Source organism: Chiloscyllium plagiosum, unplaced genomic scaffold (genome assembly GCF_037043375.1).
Source record: "Chiloscyllium plagiosum isolate Xiang-an unplaced genomic scaffold, Cpla_swu_hap1 HiC_scaffold_42, whole genome shotgun sequence".
Lineage (NCBI taxonomy): Eukaryota > Metazoa > Chordata > Chondrichthyes > Orectolobiformes > Hemiscylliidae > Chiloscyllium > Chiloscyllium plagiosum.
Genome location: NW_028270180.1, coordinates 7,440,993 through 7,465,077, shown reverse-complemented (window position 1 = coordinate 7,465,077; position 24,085 = coordinate 7,440,993). Strand labels below are relative to the sequence as shown.

Genomic DNA, 24,085 nt, shown 5'->3' with positions numbered 1-24,085 from the left:
TTACATGTACATTGCTTATTCGAATGCACACTGTTTTTAAAACTTATTCATGGCTACATAAACATGAATCTTGTGAAGTGGTGGGAAAAAAATTAAAGAAGTGTTTTCTGAAGCCATAGTTTTGCACTGAAGGAAATTACTTAAAATACAGAATATTGTAAACCAGTGCATTTCATGAACGCAAGGTATTCCATACAAGTAGCATTCTACACTTAATCTCCTGGTACTCACATTTGAAAGATCGCCAGAGAGATCCACGTCAGGTTCCAGTTTTGGAGTGTCTGATGAAGTTGGTTCTTGTACAGAAATGACAGGTATTGCTTCCACATTTACATCTTCTGACAGACAGGCGACATCTCTTTCACTTTCAATAGAGTCTGTATCCTGCTGCCAAGACTTGTCTTGCAAAGGCACATTATCAGGCTGCACTGGATCTGCAGACATGTTTGCTGTGTGCTAATGTAACATAATGCTTATTAACAAGATGTTTCAATAGCTTTACAATTATTCAAAATGCTGCTATTGATTAAAATACAAAGCTCTCTTGGCCCAACTCTCCAGAGTTAAAGCTGTACAAAGACAATTTGTATTTGCTTCCAACTAGATACTGATTAGATTAGAAGCACCTTGTAAGCAGGAGATTTTGTTGCAGGCTATAAAAGAGAAGGCAGCTAAAGTGCTTACATGTAAAATAAAACTACTTCATATTTTAAAACCAGTTGAATTAGAAACCCTACAGTGGAATAATCTATTTACAGAGCAGGATGGATTTGTAACCCCTGGTAAAAATATACAACTGACCACTGGTGCAGAGTTTGGTCAAAGACTTATCCAACTGCTGAAGAAGATGGATATAGGCTGGCTGAAGGTCAATCACATCAAAAGGTTTGCTCTTATATTGCAGATCGAACTGCAAAGAGCCTAAAATAATCCATCAAGCATAATCAAAACAAAATGGGTGCGCAGCCAAAACAGAGCTTGGAGAGGGATAGATAAAACTATGATCAGAGATTTAGGTTTTCAAGAGAATGTTTTAGAGCTTGGGTTGCTAATTACTGGGCAAGCTGGTCTTAGGAGTGCTGGATCTATTCTTCCAAAGGAAATACTATAAATGATATGTCCAATTTGCAACGTAGAAAGCACACACCATCAAAAGCTCTTGCAATCCAGCCTCGGAAATCCTGATGATACCATACTATGTATGGCTATTTACTTATCTGATTTGAATTTTATAAATGTGAACATTTGCTAAAGACTGTACTAGCATTGTTACAGAAATGTACAACTAGAATACAAAAACAATTGTCAGACTTCAGAAATTAATGGGAACTTGCTACATAGCACTGAAGCTCTGTGGTATGTTTCAAATTGTCTGAAAGGCTAAACACACCAGCTTTAGTGGTATCTGGAAAGTAACTAGTTAAATGAGAATGCTTTTTTTTGCAGTATCATATTTATCAGGCTTTTCGCGAAACAGAATTTCATGAATTAAGTATATGACTGCAGTCACGAGTCATAACAATAAATCTGAGGATTAAAGGTAACAATGTGTTATAAGACAAAGTCGAAAGAAACATTATACACTTGAGAATATTTATGAATTCAGTTGTATCTATAACCTAACAATTAGAAATAATGTTAAATTAATTTCAAGAATATTAAGTACAAAGCAACTCTGTTTTCTCAACTATTATCTTTAGCATACATACATTATTGAATCATTTCATACATTATTAGTATGAAATTACAGTGACTTGTTTATTGTGAAATTTGTGCTTATCAAAGTAAGCTTTATCAGAGTTGAGGTATGGAGCACTATGTCAGCATCATGTACATTCAGATCATTAATTTCAAAACATTCAGAATTTTAGCACTGGGTGGAATACCTTTACTATCATTATGTCATCCAACCATTCAGTAGCTAATGGTTGGGTGCCAGCACAGGCACTAGTCCTGGAAACAAAGTGTCCTCTGAAGCAATTCAGTTACAGAAGGGGAAACTTTTCAGAGCCAAGAATTTAAACATTAATAATATCCAACATAAAATGACAACTTAATACAAATGTGTAGTCTCCTGGACTCTTGGAATGATTGATATTTCTAGATTACGGATTTATAATACCAGACAGAATTCTGAATTTCACATCAGTGTAGGCTAATTCTTCAAAAACCAGCAGTAACCACATCACGGTCAACAATTCTGTTCTGTAAATTCTGCTGCATGGAACGGATGCAAAATGAATTGAGAAATGAAAATGGAATAAGTTCAGAATAAATTTACTGTCTCTGGTGGCACTGGATCTTTATACAAAATATTCAGACACCTGGTATTCAGAACATTTCTCATAATGGACCAAAGCTACAGATACCAAATAGTTGTGATAAAATCTCTTCCCTGAAGGGTTGTTTTTCAGAAAACAACTTTTTTTGGATGGTCATTTTTGTGTGTGGTGTCAACCTGGATATGAAGATTCCCGATCAAAGGGCAGGCGGTGAAATAGAGTCTTTAAAAATAAGTCAATGCTCTGTTTGAAATCTGAAAGCATAATAGTGTAATTACATCACTAAATAGGTCTTTTTTTTTCAAATTACAGGGTTACAACACTGTTGGAACTATGAACAACCTCAAATATGTGAAAGATAAATGCTTCTGCAGTCAGCTTTCGACCAGCCAATGCTACTTAAACTAGACTGATGTATCTCCTTGTGCATTCCATTACACCAAAGTCATGTCTCCTTGCCTTAGTGCTCTCCTCCTGGAGCATTTTGTTTCTGCCCACTTTTCATCTACATAACTGTCTACTAAGCTATAGGTTCATATTTTTCCCTCTGAGGCTCTTAACTTTGCTTCTTCATCCAAAAGCTTATTTTTGCTTCTCCTCTCTTTAATCACACTACCAAATAAAAATCTGCATTTCAACTTCATAGTTTTGCTTTTCCCTGCCTGATCCTAAATTTCTCCCTCACCTTTGGGACCCCATTATATTTCCAAAGATGTTCTTCATAACTTATCTATGCTCCCTTCTGCTATTTGTTTTTGTTACTGACTCTCCTAAACCTGAGTCCAAATTTCTCTGTTCCTTCATTTAAATTCAATTCCAACAGATCGCAAAACATCACATCTAGTTAATTATTTGTATGTGATCCTTCATTTGCCACAACTGCTTATTTATTCAAATTAACTAATTACCACACAGGCTGCCCAGACATTCTTCATTCTCCAAGGCCTATTTTTATTTATTCCTTTGACAATAACTGTTTATTTAATCTGCTTAATTAACTAACCAATGTTAATTCATATTCAGATTCGACTCCTACCAGAGGAAGAAAACCTCCTACCAGAGGAGCGATATGAATACAGTTGCAAACAATATGCAGATGACACATTGCAAACCAGGACATGACATCAGCTGCACAAAGTGCATCAGAGAGAACAGTTAATATAAACCTAAAATAACTTAAAACTGTTGTTACTACTGGAACTTTATGAAAATTTGGAAACTCGCCATTACAAATTCAGCCTGAATATTGCAATTAATGATCACAGTACAACTGAGAAATGAAAGCAACAGAGCCTTGACAGGGAAAGCAAGTATGCTTCAAGAATGAAGCACTTGTACAAGTAAATACCGTCTTGTTGGTTGCATTATACTTAAAGAGACTTTTTAAACCTTGACTCATTTCATTTGATGACTTCATAATGACTACAAATGGAACACAATTTAATAAAATTGTATATTAGCTGTCTCACAGCATTTTTTAAAGTGATTGTAAACATTAAATATTACAAAAGGAAGATTTTACCAGTTTATTTAGTTTATGTAGCTAGTGCATACCTTGAGGACATCTATAGAGGTGTCTTCATTCCTGTTAATTAACTTTTCTGGTGAATCTGTCATGCTCTCAGAACTAGGGCTACTTTCAAAGTCTATTTTGCTATTCTGGGAGACTGAGAGCCCGTTTTCTTTATCACTGTCATCCTTAAGACTCAGGTCCATCATGTCTGAAGTCTTAGTAGAAGCATTTGCAGCCATTGTGGCAGAACGTGATCGGGTAGCTCTTCCACGCTGTACTGTTTCCCATCCTTCGGTATCTTTCTTTTCTACAGAGAAGTGAACAAAGACAGATTGGCAAAATATAGTGTTAACTGATATCTGTGTAAAACAGTGAGTACTGCAGAACGGCAAGGAGTTTTCAGTTTCAGTTGTACAATGGACAAAATTAACAAAATAAAGCTCAGTTAATAATTCACATTCCAAAAACATCACAGAGGCCTCAAGTCCCTCAATCTTGCTTACACTCTCAGCTACAATGACACAAGTGACCTAAAGAAAACTGGAAAATAAACAAAGAGACTCAAAAACATTAAATTTCATTTCAAATACAAATCTCATCTAGTCTATGATTTTATTGATCAAAAGCTTTCTGAGAAGGCATTTCTGACAGCTACATCAGTAACTACACGCACACAAAAAACAAACTGTAAATTTATTTTAATGCCATTCGAACTTTTCTAACCTGAAAATCTGCAACAAATCTGAAATTTCAGCATAATTGTTTGCAAATGAAAAAGTGGGGTAATTTATAAAAATGGTTTTGCTCAGCATTGTTAGTTATCAATTGTTGATTGTCTGTTGGTCTAATTGATAAAGGCACAAATCAGCACAGCACCAGAAGATCCCAGGTCTGACTGTGTAACAAGAAATAAATTTGAATGACCTTGCTTTGTGATAGGAGAAAGAATCAAGATTGGCTGTTCCCATGGTGAGAATTGCAAGGATTTAGATTCAGGGATACGTGCATGCACTTCTAATAAAACAATGCAGAAACAGTAAAGCTTCACAACCTTTGCCCTTAATTTTCTAGGTTTATACTGCAAATGTAATGGTATCAAAGGACTAGAAATGCTCAGGGGCAAAAGACAGCACCTAAATGAGAGAAGTGTCAAAAAAGAATTAACTTGCTAGCATTCCAAAATAACATACATCAAGCAGAAGTTATAGTTCTGATTGGACATTCTACTGTTTCTACAGCTGCTTCATCTACCACAGATGTTAAACAAAAGAATATCAATTTTCATCATTACCCACAAATCTGATCATTGCTCTCAAGTATCAGATTCTCTGCTATGGTGGGCCTAAAACTTTCCCAGCTTCCTTATGTACTTGTACAGTAGTCATGCATAAGCTATGCAGAACTGTAGACATAGCAGATGTTTGTGAACTACCAGTCTCGCCAGTACATACTGTAAACACACAAAGACCACCCAATTTGAAGATGAATCTCATCTTAGCATTACACATTTGCACAATATCAAAACGTGTGATTTTTAAATGATAAATCTTTAATATTTTAAGGTTTGCAACAGTGTAGAGGTAGTAATGCAGTGTGGATCACCCAGAGGTGTTCTTGTGTTTCCAAGAGTGACAACAGAAATTGGAAACAAGTCAACTTAAAGGTGACAAAAATGAGAAGGTGGCAGACATTTGAATATACCCCAACAAAACAAATTTGCAAGTTTCCGGTGAGTCAAGCAGCAGAGAAAATCCAAAGATTGGATTGACCAGTTATTCACAAGGCTAAGAATAGAATTATTATTTAAAGCAGACATCTCAATCTGCAGCATGCTAGAAGGATGGAATACAGATACAAGAAGCAGGTTGGCTAGTTTTACTGGATAAGAAGTCTTGCATGCTGCTGTCGGGGCTGTTGCGAAATCTGGTGCGCGTATTAAACAGCTATCAATTCATGAACAGTTGCACCTAACTGGAAGAATTTATATTAAGTTTGAAGTTTGGGCATGTTTCTTTTCCAACGTTGAGAAAAACAGAGAATTATTCAAAAGAAATGTTGCAGTTTGAGGTTCAAGATCCACACTGAAGAAGTAAGGTTCCAGCCCTCTCCAATTGGAAATCTGATGCAAACATACCATTCAATATTTCATGGTTCACATTTCCAAAACAATTAGTTTACTTGGAGCAAAAGGAACCCACATAAACTTAAGAGAAAAGTTTCAGGGAATTTATCAACCAAGTACGTACCATATGGCAACATATGATCTTATTGTTTTGCAGCCAATTATAACATCTCCTTAAGAATACATTACAGTGCAAATCACTATTTTACATATGACTAGTTTTGTTGGAATTCCTAAAAAATCTCTTGAAATTATCCACGCACTTTGCGGGTATTAACTGCAACTTCAGCATGAATTTTTAAAAAGTCCTTCTCAGCCTCCACTGAGTTTAACCAAATTTAGGGCAATATTACCCAGATTCTCCATATACTCCAACATCCCCAGGTGCCTTTGATCAGCTTTGCTATTCTCTCATTCTAATCTTTACGAGGAAAGGATATTGAAATTGGAGAATTAAATACCAATCTCCAGCACAAGTTCCAGGCAATTTGACTCATCACTCTGCACTCTTATTTGAGTGAGAAGATTCTAAATTATAGTTTTCAACCATCTGAGTGGCACTGGTTTCCTGAAATTGAGGGATCTTCCCCACAGACACTCCACAACCCCAGCATGACTCAGTGATATTGTCAGCCACTCTTAATGCCTCAGATTCAATGACATCACTCATCCACAGCCATAGCAAGTCACAATCATATCAAGCACAGGTAGGACGGGTTGAATAGTTGGAGAGCTCAGGAATCAGAAAAGCTGGAGCTCCGAGAACAGAGGGTTCAGAGAAAAGAGATGAAGACTTGAGAATGAAGGCTGGAGAATGTAGGCTAAGGGGAGAGAGGTTGAAACTGGGTCACTGAGAAAGAAACAGATAGTAAAGGTGAACTAAATCTGGGACATTACATGGCTAGAGTGCAGTGGTTTTCACTGGAGAAACAGAATTGTGAAACAAAAAAAAACACAATTCTTCACTGCAAGAAACAAGGAAGAAACTTTCTAAACTTTCTTTAAAATGTTAAAGTAGTACTTGGATGAGCACTTGGAGCATCATTACATTCAAGGCTCTGGCCAAGTGCTGAAATTAATGCAGGTATTAGTGTACTTTTGGCCATTCAGACTCAATGGGCCAAAGGGCCTCTTCTTTACAGTATGATTCTATGATTGATTCCATGACTGAATGGTGGGCTTCAAAACAATGGGATACTACATTTTATTATTGAGGTTGAGACTGATCATCATGCGAAGGGGAATGCACACAAACTTGAACACAAAAAGATCATGTAGCGTGGTGAAACTTGACTTACAAAAGAATACAACAACCATCCTAAGGCTTCTGCTGGCGCTGTAATCTGTACATTCATATGAGAACTCACCTTTATTCAGGCCAAGTTTAGTGAACATTTTAGAAATATTAGTAATGAGCTAGGTTTAAAGTGATATGTTCTGCGAGAAACATATAAAGAGAAACCCATAAAAATTCCACACATCTAACAGTACAGTACTAAATGGGAAGGTTTACTGGTCTTTCAAAAAGACGGGGAATCTTTCTAAAGGGATTTTAGGTTAGACTATCCTCCATTTACTGGCTTCGCATGTGTCTATTGTCTGAAGTTCTAAGGTCAGATTTCTTGCCGAAAAGCTGTTGTAAAAATGTCATTTTAGTCAAAGCTATCATGTGCCTTTGAGCCACCTACAATCTTTAAATAGCTTTCAGAATTTTCAGTATCTCTTGAAACTGGCAAAAGATATCCAGATTGGATTTTAAAAAAGCTTGAGAACTTTATCCAAGTATTTTTGATGCTAGCTTCATCAAAGATGACTTAATCCTAATCAGCATGAAGTATGTTCTGAGACCAATAAGACTTTTGATATCTGTGCCACAGATGTATAACTGATTCTGGGGAACTCTATGTTGCATCATATATCTATTTAATGATTTATTTTAAAATATAAAGTTCTGTAACATTTATCAAGTTCAAGTAACAACTAAAATATTCAATTCTCCATAAATACTTTCAAAAATACAAATATTATTAACCATTCTTTAGCTTTAGGCTACATTCAGCACAGACTCTACAACTTGCTCTCTACTGTGATGTCAATGCACATTCCTTTATTCAAGTTCCTGATGATATAAGTAAGCACAGAAACTGGATCTGACTGCCCTATTTGACTCAGTTGAAGGCAGGAAAAGATAGATGCACACTGCATCTTTGATGATTCCAGACATGATGCCCTCATGAAACTGGTAGAATCATCAGGATCAACACATTGATAGAATTCAGAGCAATTACAGCACATGATTCATATCTGCAAAGGCAAAAGTGAGGACTGCAGATGCTGGAAATCAGACTCTAGATTCGAGTGGTGCTGGAAAAGTACAGCAGGTCAGGCAGCATCCGGGAAGCAGGAAAAAAAATTGACGTTTCAGGCAAAAGCCCTTCATCAGGAATGAAGCAAATATCTGCAAATATGAATTGACCAACTTAAGCACAGTCCTGAATGCAAAGTGAACAAAGAACTGCGGATGCTGTAAATCAGAAACAAAAACAGAAATTGCTGGAAAAATGTAGCAGGTCTGGCAGCTGAAGTTCTGAAGAAAGGTCACTGGACCCAAAATGTTAACCATGCTTTCTTCTCCACAAATGCTGGGTCAAAAAGTGTGGTGCTGGAAAAGCACAGCAGGTCAGGCAGCACCTGAGGAGCAGGAGAGTCGACATTTCGGGCACAAGTCCTTCATCAGGAATATCTGATAATGGGCTTATGCCCGAAACATCGATTCTCCTGCTCCTCTGATGCTGCCTGACCTGCTATGCTCTTTCCAGCACCACACTTTTCAACTCTGACTCTCCAGCATCTACAGTCCTCACTCTTTCCTCTCCACAGATGTTGCCAAACCTGCTGAGTTTTTCCAGCAATTTCTGTTTTTGTTTCTGAATGAAGAGTGCTTCTAGATTCTTCCAAAAGAAATGTCCTTCTCACATGCATCCCATGTAGAGTACATCACGGGTGGTTGCAGGGACAATGGACTACTTGTTCCTAAGAGTTCTAATGTGGTACTCACAGCTGCAAACAAATATAGACAAAAGGAGCAACTAACTCCAATTTCCCACTTCCCATCCTTTGGTGGCTCACCACAGCTGAAATTATGAGCTCAGAATAACATGAAGTTGCACCAGTATGCCTCTCGTCTCTCGGGGTTACAAAAGCCACCATCCGACAAGCTTAGCTAGAAGTAACACTTCTCTTTCTGATGTCATCACTCTCACGTCGTCACAACATAGACATTTTCGTACAACAGCACAGAACATGCTTTATTTCTCAAAACAGCAACAAATGTAAAAATCAAAACAGCAACAAATGTAAAAATCAAAACAGCAACAAATGTAAAAATAACGTCAATGCCCAAATATATAGCAGAAAGAATTGTGGAATGGTCTGTCTGGAGGTTTAAAACAGATGTGGATTTCACCAAGGTTTCCAAACTAAAATCCTCTGAATATTGTCTATGAAGTAACCCTGGGGAATTATCAAGCTCATTAAATCTCTGTCACCAGATCCTATATTCTTCTGTAGTTGTTTCTAGTGCTGCAGAATGAAAAAATTGATTCTGCAGCGAAAGCACAACTTTCTTTAGGAAATTGACCAACCTGTCTTTTACGAGTTAGGACAAGACTTCCATAAAATGTGTCAACGTTTGGAAGCACTTAAAAGAAATGATAACATCCTAGCTGTTCATACAAGCAAAAGATGTTTTATTCACAAGTTTTCTTATTCATACATGTAATGCCTAATTGAACCATCTGCTCAATGAGAACTTTTGTAGATAAGCAGCACTGACCAAAACAATAATAACATTATACATTTAGACATGAAATGCTGTTAACAATTAGTACGCTACTGGAAAATGAGCAGCAAGTGAATTACTTCTTTCCTCTGCTGTCAAATAGTTTCGTCAACAAATCTAAATGCAGGGCTTACAGAGAAATTCAAAATTAAAACTGGAAACAGAAGTTACTTCACTTTACCTTTTACCTCAAAATGTAATCCTTTATCACTTTCCAAGATCCATGATTTCCTTAAGACTGGGTCTGATGATTACCTCTGTTTCTCTCTCCACCTGACCTGAGTGTTATCAGCATAGTCTGCTTTTAATTTTGTAAATATATTAAATATGACTTACCATTTGGATGCAATCTGCTCCGCTGTGAAGATTTTTGACAGTTGTTTCGGCTATGTTTTGGAGAAGCAATATTTGCCCGATTAGCTTTGACTTTGTCTGCCCAACTGACACCAGTTGGAGCAAGACGAGCTGCTACCAAAGCTGGAGGAGCACCCCTAAATAGAAAATTAACTAGAATTAAATTGAATCAGTGAGAAGGTCCAAAAAGTAAAGAACTAATGGAAATAAAAAGAATATGAATACTACAGCTTCCAGCTTAACACAATGATTCCTGATTTCTGAAAAATCAACATCCTCAAGCTTCCATTACATACAACACATACGCACTCTCAGGCACACTGACTGTGACTGCACTAATCCACAACTCTCACTATACAGTATTCTGACAAAATATTTATCGCACAACTAAAATCATCTTACAGTTGTTCGTGGGATCTTGTTGTGCACAGATCAGATGCTGCATTTGCCTGTATTATAATGGTCACTTATTAAATTATTGATTGGCTATGAAATGGTTTGGATGCTTCCATGAAAGTCATTATTTTACATTCATCGGAAATATGTATACTTTTCATGTCATACATTGGAAATGTGACTTTAATAAATTTTAAAAGGTACTGCCCCAAATCCTTTACCTTTTCCATATTCTTCCTTCTCCAGGGTGTGAATAGCATTTGAGCCACAATGTAATGACAAATTTACAAATTTAAAATACCTGCACGTGCGGATTTGCTTGTTGCAGCCTGAGCTGTTCACGTGATATGAAACATGAAAAAAATACAGAGTTCACAGTACTGATAGCCAAAGATATTCCAGAAATCCTTCACACTTGAATCTAAATTAAACCCAATGAGGACATTGCTGGCTAGGCCCATCCCTAATTGCGCAAAGGGCAGTTAAGAGTCAACCGCATTGCTGTGGATCTGGTGTCACACGTAGGCCAGACCAGGTAAGGATTGCAATTTCCTTCCCTTAAGGGCTCAGTGAAAGAGGTGGGTTTTTCCAACAATCAACAATAGATTCACAGTCATCGTTAGATTCTTAATTCCAGATTTTTATTGAATTAAAATTTCACAATCTACCTTGGCAGGATTCCAACACACATCTCCAGAACATTATCTGGGTCACTGGATTAACATCCAGTGGTAATACCACTTAGAGCATTGCCTAGTGAAGCTTTTAAAATGAATTCTGCTTTAAAAATAAGTGAATGAGTTACAAGTTATCATAGCACATATAAAGTAAAGCGAGTTTTCATATGTCAACACACTTAACACTGCATTTACTACGTGCCAGGTCATCTGTGCACTTAAAATGGTGATATCTACACGTCTCCTACTCAATGTCCAACATAACTGTACTTTTGGACTCTAATATTGCTCATTAACAATTAACCTAGTAAAGCAGAATGCATAAACCATAACATGTTAAATATTGTTTTCTTTACTTCAGCTGTTCTATGACAAGTGTTAAACTACTATTTGAGCTTGACGTAAATGTATATGTCAATACCAGTCAACATTTGCAGTACTCTGATAATTAATAATCATTTCCTGAGATATTTCCATTACATAATAACACATGTATTGAACCACCTCTTCATGTAGTCTTCAACCACAATTAGATGTGAACATTCTTAGGCAGTAACGTGTTTAATAAATTGAAAGGAGCTCCAAGTAGGTGACATTAAACAAAGGATCAACCTGCCTGTGTTAACCTCATGCATGCCTCTAGGATTTAACTTAATCCAACCCAAAGTATGGTACTTCGGAATAAAGGAAAATAGGTCACATTTATGGCATTTTATAACAAACCATTATAAAGTTTGGGTAATTAAATGGAATTTAACTAGTCTTCGGAATTGATAAGTTCTGATGTAATCTGACTTCAGACTGAGAACTTTATTCATTCAAAAAACCGATACATTATTTGAACGTTAAAAAGTTTCAAAGAAACAAAAATTTACTTTGAAACAGCACGGAACGCTACATTTTTCCACTCTAAAACAGAATTTATTTCATAGAGCAGCTCTCTGCCACAACAAAACAAAAATATCAAGCAACTAACTTTTCAGACTTCATTTTAGTCCTGTTTGGTATTAGCTGAAAAGACCAAAGAGAAAAAGACTTGTTTTTTTTCAAGACTGCTTTACACTGTGTAAATAATTGCATGACATTTAATTTTGGCAGGGCAAAATTTCATACCAATATTTGGAGAACTTGATAGAATCAATGTCACTAGGTTTGTCCCTAATTCCCACATTGACTTGTAACATTTATCAATATTTACAGAGAAGATACTTAGAATCAGCATGCAGAACACCAAAATTACTTAGCCTTGGTTCTATTGGTAGGATTCTTGCCTTAAAGTTGCAAGATTGAAAGTGCAAGAGCCACACCAAGATGAACACACAATTTAAACAGTCATCTTTTGGATGAGACCTTGAATGAAAAGCTCTGCCTATCTGTTCAAAGCGGTGTCAAAATTCCATAGCACTATCCAAAGAGAAGAAGGACATCTACCAGTTTTCGGCTCAGGTTCCCTTCTAAGCTAATAGCACTAAAAATGCATTCACTGATCATTCATTTTATGCTGTTTGTGGGATCTTGTTATGCACAAATTGGGTGCCATGTTTGTCTCCATAAAAACAATTGCATTAAAAACTAAATCGTTGTGAAACATTTTGAGAACTGTCTGATGAAATGGGAATGTTATAATTCCTCCATTCTTCCCATACCAGCAGTTCCTACTGAATGCCCCCATGAAACAATTTAACTACCTGTACTTAAATCCCCAAGAACTATGATTCTGGTTTCAAACATGAAGACAAAGTATGCACAAACCTGACCATAGGAATGATGTAATCATTCCATTTCCATAAACATATATAAAGAAAAATCTAGAAATTCTTACATCGTATTAGGAGCTCCAAAGTTTAAACTCCTTCGGGCACTTGACGTTGTGCAAATTCTGTCTGTTGGTGGACTTGGCATAACATGTCGCCCTGGGGACATTTTCCTCACTTCCCAAGCCAGCGATGTGGGTCTACAATAGAGAGTGCAAGTCACAATTCAAAAGCATGCAGTACATAGGTTATATATACATGCAGCGTATCATACTCAGTTCTAGTTTAGATATTACATAAATAAGACTTTGGAGAAGGTACAAAAAAATATTTCAATGATGAAACTAAAATTGAGAGATAATAACTTCCAAGAAAACTTTGCATACTAGAGTTCCTTCCTCTGAAAGCAAAAAGGCAGAGGTAAATTGATTGAGGTTGATAATATTTTAAAGGTTTAAAATAGTATAGTTGGGAGGGATATTTCATTTGTGAGAGGTTTCAAAGTTATAAGCCACAATCACAAGGTAGTCACTAATAAATTTATTCACTCATGGAATTATTAAAATGTGTAACATGTTAACAGTGTTTTTTAAAAATTCATTCATGGGATGTGGGCATCACTGGCTTGGTCTTTATTGAATGCCCATCCCTAACTGCCCTGGAGTGTATCTGCAGCAAGCAGTATCAATTTATTTAAGGGGGAGTTGGAGAAGCACGAGGAGTGCACAGAAACAGTGTATGTTCCATTTGCACATTTGCAGTTGCACTCATGATGTCACACCAGCATAACATTCAAATCTTAAACTAATCCTAAGGCCTGGGAAAACAGCAACAATTATAATCAGTCTGCAAATTTCTTTGCTAGGAGAGTCCATGGTGCAATAAAAAAAACTGATTAGTTGTTAGAAAACTTTGGATTGTATCTGTTTAGAGACCACATTACTTAATGAACAACAGAAGTACAAATTTGCAAAGAAATATTCCGATTGTGTGTTTCCTTAGATCTTACAACTAGCTTAAAACTCAATGTAAGAAATTGCGGCATTTGCTTACTTGTTTTCTACTTAGAATTAATTTTGGGGCAAGAGGTAGAGTAATTTTCATCACAGTCAGGTACAACTCTCCCGCCTCTCACAATGACAGACTGTAGCACTCCAGCTACCAGCAGTTCTGCCCATAAATGCAACAGTTTACATAAGGTTAGATGAAACAAAGTGGGAGGAAATTTATGCAGAGGATAAACATTAGCTTTGACCAGTTTGGTGGAATAGCATGTTCACATCTTGGAGACAGAACAGAAGATAACACAATGAACGCAGTTTCATATAACAACTGTTTCATTCCTAACGCATGTTGATATAGCACATCAGGGAACATAGATCACCTGCAATAACAATAAATTGCATCTGAAGAAAGTTATTGCTAACATGAACAAGTATGAGTCTAAATCTGATGTTTACAAGAAATTATGTAACTAAAGCCACCTCCATTTTAAGACCCATGTTAATTTCCTGTTCCATTTGCATTCAAAAAGGATATAAGTAATAGCAGTGCTTCTCTCAAGTACTGTCTGCAATTGCCTTTATTTGATTCTACCTCAGAATGCATTCTAATTAAGCAAATGTAAACATTCTCACCATACTAATTGATTGGAATCTTGATCATTTTACTCAAACAGCCTGCACCTCAGAACATCATAATTGGTCTAACAATCAGATAAAGGTCTGTTGTCTTTCAAAGTCTTCTGCTAGTTATTTCCAGTAGGTTGCTTAAAATCAGATACTTTGCTAACAAAGTTCCTCTCGAATGTCTCCTTTCATATATCCATTCTTCAGAACATTTAGCAACATTTAGCCAGTTTAATGGGAGTATAGATCTCCCATTCAATAATTAAGTTATTTCAAGTGGATGGTGTACACTGTAGTGTATTACCTGTTCCGTGCATCTGTATTCTCTAACTTTTCCTGCAGCTGCAACCAATCTATCAATGCCTTGAAATCTCGCACGTAGTTATCCAGCATCATCAACACTTCCTGAGAAAAGAAACTCATTATAATTAGGTTGCAAGTAATATCCCCTACTCCCACAAATCATAAATCAATGCTGGTTTGAGTTGCTCCTTTTTCTCTGCTGCAATTATGTGGCTATATTATCAGTGAAAATCGCTTCGGACAACTTTTTCACTCTGAATGAAGTACTAAATGGAATAAAATTCATGAGAAAAATTTCATAGAAGAAAATGGTTAATAAGCCTTGCAATTTCAATACTCAGACAGTGGAGCTGGTTTTGAAATTGTGCTATTTGTGGTGTCTCGGCTGATGCTTTTTCTCACTTATTTTGTCTAATTTGAAGTCACAGCAAAATATTTATGGTTAAGTTTCATTTCTTTTCTTTGTAAATTTACTTCACGCTACATCCATTTAAACTGTACAAACACTGAGTATTACTGTTATAGATGCTATATTTCCATAGCCCCTCTACCCTCATCTTAAGCAACATATAAGGATTTCTCAAACTAAAATTTAGATAATCTGTTTTCCTACCTCTGTCACATCTTTAACTTTCTGTCACCTACAAGTTACATTCCCACCAATGTTTTACCACTGGCCTTTGCTCTGGTCACTGTACTATGGCAAAGTGATTTCACTGAAGAGGTTCCAGAAGAGATTCACCAGGACACTGCCTGGGACGGAGTGCTTTAGCTATGATGAGAACTTGCATAAGCTGGGGTTGTTTTCTTCAGAGCAGAGAAAGTTGAGCGGGACCTGATACAAGTGTGTAAGATTTATGAAGGGTGTGGACAGGGTGGACAGAAAGGACCTCTTCCCATTAGTTGAAGGGTCAACAACGAGGAGGCACAGTTTTAACATGACAGGCAGGAGGCTTTTTGGGGTGGTTTGAGGAAAAACCTTTCACCCAGGTTGTGGTGGGGTTCTGATATGTACTGACAGGGAAGGGTAGTATTCGCTAATTATTTCACAACATGGATGAAGTACTTGGATGAACACTTGAAAAATCATAACATTCGAGACTATGGGCCTAGTACTGAAAATGGGGCTAAAGTAGATGAAGTGTAGTTTTGGCACTACAGACACATTGGTCTAAGGGCCTCTTCTGTATTGTATGATTCTATGAATGTTTCTCTAGTTTCTCTCCTACCCTACCCTCTCTAAGCCCATCTAGTCCAGCTGACTTTCTCCTTCGTTCTTGACCCTACTCCAATTAAACAGCTGACCATACATACTTGCTGATAATACATAAATGATTCCCACTCCTCAGGGACTAACCCACCACTCCAAAATAAACATCCATTATTCATCTATCTCTATGCTATCACCTATGTGCACTGACCGACACTGGCTGCCAGCCCACCAATAAATCAATTTTAAAATTTCATCCTTGTGCTCAAATTTCTATGCTTGACCCGTTCCAAATTTTGTCATGCAACTGTCGAAAACTCTGATTGCCTCCAAATATGGTCTCTCGTGCATTCCCACTCCCTTTGGCAAATAAGCGCCACCGGTGTGTTCAGCCACTTCAGTACTAATCTCTGACATTCTTTCTAAATCTCCCCTCCATCATCTTTCACTTCCTTAGAATCCAACTTTAATAAGTTCAAACATTCTGTCGACTTATGCTTCTGTGAAGTGCTTTGAGTGCCTTTCTAGGCGTCAAAGAAATTGTCTCTTTTTGTATCCAATATGGTTTCTTCTTGTGGGAGGACACCACATTGTTGGCAATGTGAAACTTACATCTTTCTCTGTCTCTTCTGTCATGACTCAGTATAGCTCTACTCTAAAAATGAACACTGACCATAATATGTGTCTGCTGACATTTAGGTAGAATGGCTTCAGATGTAAAAGGCAACCTAGGAAGTGGAAAAAAACACTGACATAAAGCTATTGTTTGAAATAATTAGATGATCTAAACAGGCTGTGCAGCATAACATGAATCAATCTATAATGCACACAACTAGGGTGAATGTTTAAGAGGCAATTGCTTGAACTGTTCTTTTTGACAAGTTTTTGAAACTAAGCAATCTCATCATGTGAAAGTAACTGCTTAGTATTTTTTGCACTTACATACAATTTTGGGCAAATTTGGGCAAATATAAAATTAAGCCTGCCCTTAGATATCTACAGATCTTACCCTTTTCAATCTAGAAGCATCTCTTTGAAGATTCATAATCCAACTTTAATATGTTTCCATATTAAAGCCACAATGGTTTATGAAATCAATGAGATATATTTTGGAAGGGTATCACAACACTTGAAAGCAACTTTCCTATATAACATCAAATCTTAAGCTTCCTGTAAATAATTTATTTTAATGGGACACAAAATTTAACATTGCCAAGAACTCTTTTTAACCTTTCAAGGGGAGTTAATTAACTGATTGTGCTAATTTAGAGAAAGGTGTTTGGAATTCTTGAATCAGGAAAAAGCACCTTGCTAAACGTTGTTGCTGAATTTCTTTAAATTGAACCAACTAAATGGAGGAATCTTATGAACTTATCAGTGACTGGTGAGAATATTTTGGAGGTGAGTGAAGACAGTGTAGTCTGATTCTAGATGCAAATTATTGAATAATAATGCATTATTATTCAGATGCAAATATGCTATCAAGTTCAACACAACACACACCTACTGTACTTTTGATAACAACCTTGATTTAGATGCAGGTATTTAGAGTCAATGATTGATGCCTCTGGTGGCAGCCATCTGGATTTCCTCTGCAAGATTTGTTTATAACTGACATGTTTCTTAAAACAAAACTGCAGCTGCTTACAAACATGACAATGGAGTTTAAAGTCAGGTTCAACTCACTCACAAACATAGTGCGCAATCAAAAAAAGGAAAAATAAACTGCCCGCAATTAAGAACATCACTTGAATTTGAATTCACTTTTCTGTACAGTTTCTTTATAACTCCATTCAAGCAGAATTAGATTTTCCAATCACTATTCCTGCATGGTTCCAAAGAATTCAATAAAATCACAACTCATGTTGTGGGTACAACCCATGGACAAAACCAACGTCATCTACAAAATTCCATGCAAGGACTGCCACAAACACTACGTAGGACAAACTCAAGAAAGTTAGCCACCAAGATACACGAACACCAGCTAGCCACAAAAAGACATGTCCCTCTCTCCCTCGTAGCCCTACACACGGATGAAAAAAAACCACCATTTTGACTGGGACAACACATCTATCCTGGGACAGGCTAAGCAAAGACATGCCAGAGAATTCCTACAGGCCTGGCACTCCAACCACAACACCATAAACAAACACAGAGATCTAGATACCATCTATCAACCCCACAGAAAACGAACAGGAAATGACATCACCACAAACCCTGGGATCCCCATCCAGGACCAACATATAAATAGAAAACATTTCACTTGGAGGTTGCCACTGATGATGTTACCTAGCCAGGTAATGAAACGTCTGGATATCAAACCTACAGGTCAGCGAGCAAATCTACATCCTAAACCTCAACTTGAGATACAAACCTTCACAAACCTTGCAAAAATCACTTTAATAGTTATATAAGTGTTGGTCATTAATGCTCTCAAGCCACCTTAAAGATCTAACGGTTTTGATTCAGACTGGTCCAACTGCAATATTTTGTTACAGTTTTGATGCCAGTCTTTAAATATCCCAATGTAATGAAATGTATATCACTTCTATTTTGAGCAAAATTTTCCAAAAATAAGTATGCCAGACACATTTCTCTTATCCTGTCCTTCAGGGCATTTCTCTCCACTAAGGACAGCTGTTCCATGGCATGAACAAAATGGGATGATCCATCTTAGCCACCTCCGAAGGTTCCCTAAGTTAGAAGTATCAGCCAATTTTATTTACTACATGCAATATCAAACAAATAGATGCAGAAAAATATGAGCTTTTGCAATACGTTTTATTATTAAAGAAAGGATGTGGGCATTGGAGCGCTTGCTGCCCATAACCTAATTGCCCTTGAATAGGTGGTGGTGAACCACTTTTTTAAGATTAGATTAGATTCCCTACAGTTTGGAAACAGGCCCTTCGGCCCATTAAATCCACAGTGACCCTCCGAAGAGTAACCCACCCAGACCCATTCCCCGACTCTATATTTACCCCTGTCTAATGTACCCAACACTTTGGGAAAATTAGCATGGTCAATTCACATCTTTGGATTGTGGGAGGAAACTGAAGCACCCAAAGGAAACCCACGCAGACACGGGGAGAATGTGCAAACTTCACACAGACAGTCATCCCGAAGTGGGAATCGAACCCAGGTCCCTGGCGCTGTGAGGCAGCAGTGCTAACCACTGAGCCACCGTGACGCCCCCTTCTCGAATCGCTGCAGTTCATGTGATGCACCACACCCACAGTACTGTTGAGAAGAAATTTCCATGAATAGATTCAGCAGCAGTGAAGGAACAGCAAGTTCCAAATCTGGATAGTGTATGGTTTGCCAGGGAACTTGAAGGTGGTGGTGTTTGCATGTATCTGTTGCCCTTGTCCTTCGACATGGTAGAGGTTGCAAGCTTGGAAGGTGCTGCTGAGGGAGCCTTGATGAATTACTGTAGTGCACCTTGCAGATGGTACACATTAATGCCACCATACCTCTGTGGTGGCAGGGGTGAATGTTTGAATGATAGAATCATAGAATCCTTCCAGCGTGGAAGCAGGCCATTCAAGACCCACCAACTCTCCAAAGAGCATCCCACCCAGACCCATGCCCCCTACCATACCCTATAACCTTCCATTCTCCATGGCTAATCCACCAAGCCTGGGCACTATGGGCAATCCACCTAATCTGCACATCGTTGGATTGTGGCAGGAAATTGGAGCAGCCGGTGGAAACCCAGCAGACATGGGAAGAATGTCTCTGTGGAGTTTGCACAGTCACCCAAGGGTGGAATCGAACCCAGGTCCCTGGTGCTGTAAGGCAGCAGTGCTAACCACTGAACTACTTACTTGTTTGACATAGAAAGCAAAGCCAGCAAGCCAATCTTCTTTTTAATCTGCATCTCCCTCCCAGTGCAAGAACAGGATAGCTACAATCTTGAGAACCGTCAATTTAAAAAAATGGTCAGAGTGGAAATATCAATCATTTCTTTATCCTCCCTAGAAATTAAAGAATCATTGGGAACAATCACCTCCCAAATCCTGCAAACTGGGCACAGGAGCTCATATCCTTGAAAATGTCAGGTTGCAGAAATTGGCAATATGGTATCTGATTTGACAGTCCAGTTGGATCTTCCATCCTGCTGTGACAGTGAGGTTTACAACAGTGATTTAGTAACGGGCAGAGACTGCAGACTCCATTTACTGGATAAAGGCTTTCTGCTTCATTGCAAGGTATTGACCAGTTGGTGCTATTCTACTGGTGTGTGGACACTTCCTCAGGAACGTTTTTAGCAAGTTACATTTAGCAGACCCAAATTAAACTTAGCCAGGCTTAGGTGTGTACAATGGATTGAAAAGGTCAATAGAAAAAAATATTCTAAGCCACTGACTGTGAGAGAGACAATGGTCATTCTGATCACCAGTCACTCTCAGCCAAACTCCATTCTAATATCGCAAAATTTGTTTATTCCTGTACTCCAATCCCTTTGCAATAAAGGCCTCCATGCCATTTACCTTCACCATTGTTGCATGAACCTATGGGATATCTATGTTCCTTATATGAGTGCACCCTCTGTACATCACATCATTTAAAACATATTCTGCTTTTCTATCTTTCATGCCAAAGAGACAAATGTCTGTTTCCCATCATACTCTATCTGCCATCACACTGCCCCTCACCCCTAATTAACGTAACCAGACAGATGGGGTATCAATCAAGTAGGCTGCTTTATCCCTCATGCTGTCAAGCTTCTGGAGTATTTTTGGAGTTGCCCTTAACCAGGCAGCAGAAAGTATTCCATTATTCTGATTTATGCCTGGAAGGTGGGCAGACTTTGGGGAGTAAGGGTTAGTTGTTCGCCACTAAAAATTTCAGCCTCTTAACCATTTTTGTACACACAGTACTTGTAAGCTGGTACGGTTCATTTTCTAGTCAATGGTAAACCTCAGGATGTTGACAGTTCAGACTCCAGTGATGGCGACATCACTCAATATCAAGAGACATGGTCAGATTTACTTTTGTTAAAGATCATCATTAACTGGCACTGGTATGGCATGACGGCTACTTGTCACTCACCAGCTCCGGTATGACGGTATCCAGACGTTCAGACATATTGGCATGGCCATTTCAGAATCTAACATGTCACAAATGGTGTGAAATATTGCACAATCATCAAACATTCCCACTTCTGACTTTATGATGGATGGCAGGTTGTTGATGAAGTAGCTAAAGATGATTGGGTTTTGGAACAATAACTCCTGCAATGATGTCCTGTGGCTGAGATAACTGACCACCAACAAACATTTTTATGATTCCAAAATGGAAAGTTTTGCCTGATATGCAGTTACTTCAATTTTGCTAGGGCTCCTTTAAGACACACAGTTAAATGCTGCCTGTCTTTATGTTAATAGCAGTCATCATTTTCACCTCACCTCTTTTATCCATATTAGGACCAAAGCTGTAATGAGATCAGAGGCATAGTGGCCCTGGGAGAACCCAAACTGAATACTGTTGAGCTCCACCATCTTACTTGGTTGAATGAGTCTTCAACAACACTCAAGAAACTAAATATCACTAAAGGCAAATCAGCTCAATTGATTGATATCCCATCCATCACCAACACACAACAGTGGCAATTATGTACATTTACAAAATGCATTGCAATGTCTGCTACTTAGAAGGCCAAGGGCAGACATACATGAATACCACTGCAACTTCCCCTACAACCCTCATATAATTCAATTTTGGAATAATATCACCAAAATTTCACTGTTGCTTTGTTCCTGATGAAGGGCTTTTGCCCGAAACATTGATTTTCCTGCTCCTTGGACACTGCCTGACCAGCTATGCTTTTCCAGCACCACACTCTTGACTATAACTTTCTTTGTCCTATTATGACAAACAGCTAAAACAAAAAGTCCTCTAGAGAACTGTGGCAAGACTGCATAAGATTAATGAGCAAATCCAATAATCATGACTACTAATATGATGGAAAAATTATAAATCTAAACATATTTGTAAGTTATAGTATTGATTAATGTACTTTCAATCAATACTAATTTCTTGGAGAACTGCTAAATACATGTTTCATCACTCCCTGTTAACAAAGTAAAATATTCACATCACAACACTTTAACACTGTAAAATTAATCCCCTCCACCTCCAAATCAAAGTCACCCAACAACTGGAGGAAGAACACCTCATCTTCCACCTCAGGACCCTACAACCACACGGCATCAACAAAGACTTCACCAGTTTCCAAATCTCCCTACCCTCCCCACCTCATCCCAGATTCAACACTCCAACTCGGCACCACCCTCTTGACCTGACCTACCTGTCCATCTTCCTTCCCAGCTATCTGCTCCACCCTCCCCACCAACCTATCACAATCACCTCCTACCTGGATCCACCTGTCGCCAACCCACCTACCTTTCCCTCAGCCACCCTTCCCCCACCCCATTCCTGATGAAGGGTTTATGCCCAAAACATCGACTCTCCTGCTCCTCGGATGCCAATTTACCTGCTGTGTTTTTTCCAGCACCAAGCTTTTCAACTCTGACTCTCCAGCATCTGCAGTGCTCACTTTCACCCTTTAGTATAGCCTGTTTCAGAGTGGCCAGAGTACACAGTCACACTTCCAGTGTGTGACGGATTGCACAATGCTGACTGCAGTGCAAAAAACAGTTACTGTACATTCATTTCTGTACATGGATTCCTGATGCAGCAGCTGAAGTAGTCACATTGCTCACCTGCATGGGTGAGCTGAGCACTTAGTCAAACAGCAGATGGGGGAAACAAAAAATCAAAAGCAGCCTCAGTTGAGCAGCATTCCTATTTTGCTTTTTGTTTTGAATATACTAGAACCCACCAAAACCACAGGTTTCATCAGCAGCAAATTAGAAACAAATTCACCCAGTATAGACAGAATTAAACAATTGCATTTACATAGTGACTTTCACATATTCACGACCTCCTTAAACACTTTACAGACAAATGAATTATTTTTGTATTGACAACAATAGTCATAACTTTGCATCGCAAGATCTCAGACATTAAACAGCTTTTTGCGAAGCTTGTTGGGGGATAATGACCCTCGGGCTTAATACAAGGGCTTCCTACTCTTATCAAAAGATGCTATGGAATCTTTTACTTTGGCAAGTAGTTGGAGCCTGAGTTTAGCATGACATCTTCAAAAGAGCAACAAAATTCCTCTGCCTTGCGAACGTAGTCAAATGTTCATGTCCTGGAACACTGCTTGAACCTACAACTCTCTGAAACAAGAGCATTTCCAGTGAGTCAAGTTGACATTTTACACTCCAATGAATGCATTCACACAATGTTACAGTTGCGAGAAAAATCTTCTGCTTCCAATTAATGTTTTGCACATGCACACCGATTGGTTTTCCTGTGAGGGTTCCAAGTTAGCAAGGTCTGAGGAATGGCATTCTTTTGCTTAACCTTGGCTTTCAGCAAGCTTCTTCCATCCCCAGCTGCTCTCACTCCTTTAAACAGTGTTGAGAGCTAAAACTGAACGAAGAACATCACATTTCAGCACCTTTAAGTAATCATAAAACAAACTTTATTATGACTCTAAAAGTAAATATGCAAATACTTTCCCCAAGAATGCACAAGGAAAAGAAATCATTCTCCAATTATCCACTGAATCATTCTTTAACATGTAGAGAAATTCCATGCTGATTAGCTGCAACCTTGCAGTCTTGTAGTATTTGATTCAGCTCCATGTTATCTGCTCCAATCAGAGCAGTTCCAAGCACCAGTAACCTGAAGCTTGTTTAGTGAACAAGGGAACACAAACAACACAAGCAGCCGGAGTGGCCCCCGTACTCGCTGGTGCGCATCTTTCCCCTTGCAGCAATGAAGGCCATTTTGTCAAGCAGGAGAGACTGGAACAAAAGTGGCTCTGAAAACACTGTTATGGACAGGCAGATAACAAAGTATAGATGTACAGCTAAAATTACCAATTAGTTTACCAATTGGCTGCAACGGATTCGATTGGTTTGTAATT

The 24,085-nt window shown here is 38.1% G+C and overlaps 1 protein-coding gene across 6 annotated transcripts in view; it reads right to left on the bottom strand.

Annotated features, from left to right (window-relative positions):
* scaper (S-phase cyclin A-associated protein in the ER) overlaps window positions 1-24,085 on the bottom strand; it is a 316,829-nt gene that overhangs the window by 230,254 nt on the left and 62,490 nt on the right. For all 6 annotated transcript variants that reach the window (XM_087982090.1, XM_087982091.1, XM_087982088.1 and 3 more), the window contains 5 exons: window positions 14,872-14,972; window positions 13,008-13,139; window positions 10,095-10,249; window positions 3,837-4,102; window positions 232-456 (listed from right to left, as the gene is read on the bottom strand). In XM_087982090.1, coding sequence (XP_087838216.1) covers window positions 232-456; window positions 3,837-4,102; window positions 10,095-10,249; window positions 13,008-13,139; window positions 14,872-14,972 — 879 coding nt within the window. The remainder of the gene's footprint in view (window positions 1-231; window positions 457-3,836; window positions 4,103-10,094; window positions 10,250-13,007; window positions 13,140-14,871; window positions 14,973-24,085) is intronic.